At 43.7% G+C, this 5,090-nt stretch overlaps 1 protein-coding gene across 1 annotated transcript; it reads right to left on the bottom strand.

Annotated features, from left to right (window-relative positions):
• Positions 1-906: 906 nt before the first annotated feature.
• Positions 907-4,776, bottom strand: LOC114686912 (olfactory receptor 52B6). Its single transcript, XM_037205356.1, has 2 exons — positions 4,675-4,776; positions 907-1,902 (listed from the first exon to the last, which is right to left on the bottom strand). The coding sequence occupies exons 1-2, from the start codon at positions 4,774-4,776 to the stop codon at positions 907-909; spliced, it is 1,098 nt and encodes a 365-aa protein (XP_037061251.1).
• Between the last annotated feature and the right edge of the window lie 314 nt (positions 4,777-5,090).

Here is a 5,090-nt window from a genome sequence, read left to right on the forward strand (position 1 = left end):
TTAAAGAACGACTGGAAAATGGAAGCAGTGATGTCAAATTCCTTAGTAGAGGTTTGCATACGTACAGATGTGTATTTATATTACATCTCTGTTATTAGCAGGTTGTCATGCTTTGAGACGATGGGGAAAAAAATCCTTGCAAAGTATCCTTTCCCAAAGAATACACAGCTCAGATGGAGTTAAGTAAGGAACATGAATAACAGAGTTACTAATAAGATAGGAAATAAACAAAATATTGCTTTAGATGAAACGTGGCATAGAATCTCTAAAGATGGGAGTTGTTCTCCATCATAGCAGGCTGGATGGATACTTGGTGTTAATAATTACTGATAAATGATCAAGTTATTAAAGCACACATTAGTGCTTATATTTATTTAACTAGTAACTAACTAATACAGAAATTCAAAGACATTAGGTAAAAGTAGATATTGCATGTTTATGGACTTGTGCAGTTGCTAAGAAACAAGAATATCATCTCATGGGACTATAAATATTTGGATGTGACAGTTCTCTGGGCTTACAATAAGGAATAAGTTGAACCAGAACATAATTGTCAAAACTATACTGAAATAATTAAGAAACTATTAAGGAGCCAATCAAATGTATGTTGAGTAAAGTCCCGTTTAGATGCTAAACTAAGAGTAAGTTATCATGTAGCTCTCGGTTACTGAAGTGATAGGGGAGGAGACCATATTTGAAGAATATGAGAGAATGGAATGGGCACTACTATAGTTTTCTAAGAAAAGCAATCAGAGGTTGGTTTGAATAAATGACATTTTTGGATAAATGGGGACATGGGTGAGAATCACATACGGATAACTAGAAAGTGTAGATGTGAGGATGCACTAAACACAGGACATTTGATAAATACAGAAGAGGAGTCATTTGAGGCCACATTGTGGGCATTTATTTAACTTCTTTGGTAATATTTGCAAACATTTGCTTAGCTCCTTCCAATATCTGCTTCGTTCTTACTCCATATATCACAGGATTGAGCATAGGTGGGATAACCACATAGAGGTTGGCCAGCAGGATGTGGACATAACGTGGGATGTGTTTCCCACCAAACCTGTAAGCAAAGACAGAGAAGAGGGCAGGGATGTAGAACAGAAGGATGACACAGACATGGGATCCACAAGTGCTCAGGGCCTTGGACCGGGCTTCTTGGGAAGAGAGGCGGAATACAGCGTGGAGGATGTGGACATAGGAAACAGTAATGAGAATGATGTCCAGGCCTGTGGAGAGGAGAGCAGCTGCCAGCCCATACCAGACATTGATGGAAATGTCAGAACAGGACAGACGGGCGATACCCATGTGCTCACAAAATGTGTGTTCGATGACATTGATCCGGCAGTAATGCAACCGCTTGAGGAGAAAGATGGATGGGAACATGATTATAAAACTGCGGGTCAGGGTAGCCGCAGCAATCTGTCCCATGACCTGCCTTGTCAGTATTGTGGTGTATCGCAGAGGAGAGCAGATGGCCACATAGCGGTCAAAAGCCATGGCCAGCAGGACAGCAGAGTCAGCCACAAAGAGGAAGTGGATGAAGAACATCTGAGTCAGGCAGCCATCAAAGGAGATATGGCTAGAACCTAGCCAGAAGTTGGCCAGGGTCTTGGGCATGGTGGAGGTAGACAGCAGGACATCAGCACTAGCCAGCATGCACAGGAATATGTACATGGGCTCATGAAGGCTTTGCTGGGAGAGGATGACACACATTAGAATGCCATTGCCTACCAGGGCAGCTATGTACATAGTACAGAAGGGAATGGACAGCCACACATGAAGGTACTCCAGCCCAGGGATGCCAGTGAGGAGGCAGCCTGCTGTGCGAGTGTCGGAATGGTTCACAGCACCCTCACTGTGAGCAGATAAGAAAGCCATGGCTTTCTGCAGAGCCTGTGTAATAGAAGGAAAGCATGTTCAGAGTTTGACCACACCAGCAGAGTGTAAGCAGGCTTGTAAACAGACCAGCTCATGCTCACAGGCCCTACCACAATTCAGGGATCAGCATATAAGCCCATGCTCCATACACAAAAACACACAGATTCTACCCACAGTGCACTATTGTAGGTCTTTCTCACAGATCAGCTCTGCATCCTCATTCAGGATGGGTTCTGAACAGCACCAACATCTAGAACGCTGAAAGCAATCTCTAGAGCTGCAGATGTGTTAGAGGTAGACATAGTACTTCAACTTCTAAATAAATGTTAACAACCAAAAATCACTAATGGGCCTGAGAGATAGTTAAGCACACTTGTTGCTCTTGCAGAGGACCAGGGTTCAATGCCCATGCACATGATGGTTTACATCATTTACATTACAAGTAGCTCCATTTACAGGCAATCTTATTTCCTCTTCTGTCCTCTGCTGGCATTAGCACACACGTGGTGTACTTTTATACATATGTGCAATAAAACACTGGCTCAGAGGTTAAGAGCACTGGCTGCTTTTCCAGAGGTCTTGAGTTCAATTCCCAGCAACCATATGGTGGCTCACAATCATCTGTAATGAGATCTGGTGCCCTCTTCTGGCCCACAGGCATACATGCAGGCAGAACACTATATACATAATAAATAAAAATCTTAACAAACAAAACAAACAAACAAAAAACACAAGCCGGGTGGCATGCCTTTAATCCCAGCACTCAGGTGTCAGAGGCAGGTGGATCTTTGTGAGTTCGAGGCCAGCCTGGTCTCCAAAGCGAGTTCCAGCAAAGGCACAAAGCTACACAGAGAAACCCTGTCTCGAAAAACCAACAAAACAAAACCAAATCCCACTCATACCTGTAAAGTAACTTTAAAAAATCTAAAAATCTAAAAGAACATTTTTTTTTTTGAGACAAGATTTCTCTGTGTAGTTTTGGTGCCTGTCCTGAATCTCACTCTGTAGACCAGGATGGCCTGAACTCACAGAGATCTGCCTGCCTCTGCCTCCTAAGTGCTGGGATTAAATACGTGTACCACTACTGCCTTACCGGTTTTTCTTTCTTTCTTTCTTTCTTTCTTTTTTTTTTTAATATGGGTGATGGGGATCAAACTCAGGTCCTCTTGTTAGCACAGGAAACACTTTACCAACTGATCTATCTCCCCAGCTCTCATTTTACAAATTTTTAGGATGAGCATAATTTTTTACCTTGTTGGCATATTAAGTTAAATTTTATCTGTTGAAGCCATTAAATCATCTGGCCTGTCCCCAGTGACTTGTGTGGCTTGCAGTATGTATTACTTCCCAGTGCCGGAAGGGAGGTATATCACCATGTTTCTGCAGTACGATCCCCAAATTCCTGCCATTAGTATCATCGGGGAACATCTGAATTCTTTGGCCTGAATACAAACCTCCCGACCTAGAAAATATGACCTGAGGGATAGCAATCTGTGCTTTGGTAAGCCTGTAGGTGATTCTGACTCAGCTGAAGTTCGTGACCACGGATGTAAAAACTATGCTTTCTTCCTTATAGAGTCTAGTTGTCTCCACTTCTGCAGGCATCCTTAACTTCTTACTCTTCTTTGATTTCTACTGCATCAGCCCTGCACATGCTCAGACTTGGTTGAGTCTAATGGCTTCCCCCTCCGCTTAGAGAGGCACAACACAAAGAAAATGCCATTTGTACTCAATATTGTAACTACATACTAGGTTCCTCGAATACTTCTCAATCCTTTTAAATTATTCTAAATCAGCATGCAACTCTGACCACTGTCTGAATCCTGCACCCCTCTCTTATTTTTATCATGTGTATCTGTGTGAATGTGTGCCATATGTGTGCATGTACACATGAAGGCCAAAAGAGGGTTTAGGATCCCTGGAACTGAAGTTACAGTTGGTTGTGAGTGCCTGACATGGGTTCTGGAAACTGAACTCAGGTCCTCTGAAAGAGCAGTATACGCTCTTCATTGTTGAGCCATCTCTCCATCTCTCTCCCACGACCTTTTACATGCAATAATTACCTGTTTATGCATGTGAGCACACACACTCTTACTAGTTTTTCCCTTCAAACTTGTATGCCAGTGAATCTGCCCTCTTCTTCCTCTGTAGCATCCTGTGTCTTCTGTTTCCTTTACTTTCATTGTCTTACTTAAGAAAGTCTAGACTTTTTTATGCAGAAATATTTTTTTTCTCATTCCCAGAGTGACTGAGATTGAGACAGTGTTCTTTCTTTCTTTTTTTTGAGACAGGGTTTCTCTGTGTAGCTTTGTGCCTTTCCTGAAACTCACTCTGTAGCCCAGGCCACGAACTCACAGAGATCCGCCTGCCTCCTGAGTGCTGGGATTAAAGGCGTGCGCCACCACCACCCGGGAATAGTAGTAGGTTCTTTATACTCCTGTATTCCCTCCAGATCCTCCGCCACTCCTTCTCCCTTCTCTTCTCTCCTCTTAACACATCGGGAAACTTTCAGTTGTACTATATGATATGCTCCCTGAGTCAGAACTGTCTTCTTCACTGGTGTCTGTCTGTCCTAGAGTTTCTACATGGTGGATGTTGAGAGGATGAGAGAATAGGTGTATTTCTCTCACCCAGCCAAGTTCCTAGTGATGAGAACACCCTTGGACACCACAGGACTGACGGGTTCGTGATCATAGTCGTCTATTCTGTTCTAGTCTGTGCTTGATGCCATTTGAACTCATTCTTCCCACGGTGCACCCATCATCTTCCTCTGCTGCTGGTGTCTACCTTGTGGGTGACATCATCAGCACCCGTACCAGCCTTCTTCTCCACCTTTGAAGCTGCCTGCTCCCCCAAGGCAGCCTGAGCTCCCTGCATCTCCCTCTCCATTCCATTGATCTCTGCACTCCAGTTCAGGCACCCACGGACCCACACCTCGTGACTCCCCAGCAAGTCCAGCAACCCCACTTTAAATACTCATCAAGCAATCCTTTCTTTCAGCCCCTCTCTTTTCATGTGCCCGAGACTCTTATGTACCGATTCCTCTTTCTGTAACATCAGAACCTCCTCTCCATTTCAGTGTGTCTCCTCCATCTAAACATCCCACCTTGAGTAGAGTCAGAGCAGAGGCAAACTCTTCAGAGTAAACTATGCAGAGTGCAGATTTTTTTTTTTTCCTTAGCTTGGGCTTCCACTCTGCCAGA

The sequence above is a fragment of the Peromyscus leucopus genome, chromosome 1 (assembly GCF_004664715.2).
Source record: "Peromyscus leucopus breed LL Stock chromosome 1, UCI_PerLeu_2.1, whole genome shotgun sequence".
Taxonomy (NCBI): Eukaryota; Metazoa; Chordata; class Mammalia; order Rodentia; family Cricetidae; genus Peromyscus; species Peromyscus leucopus.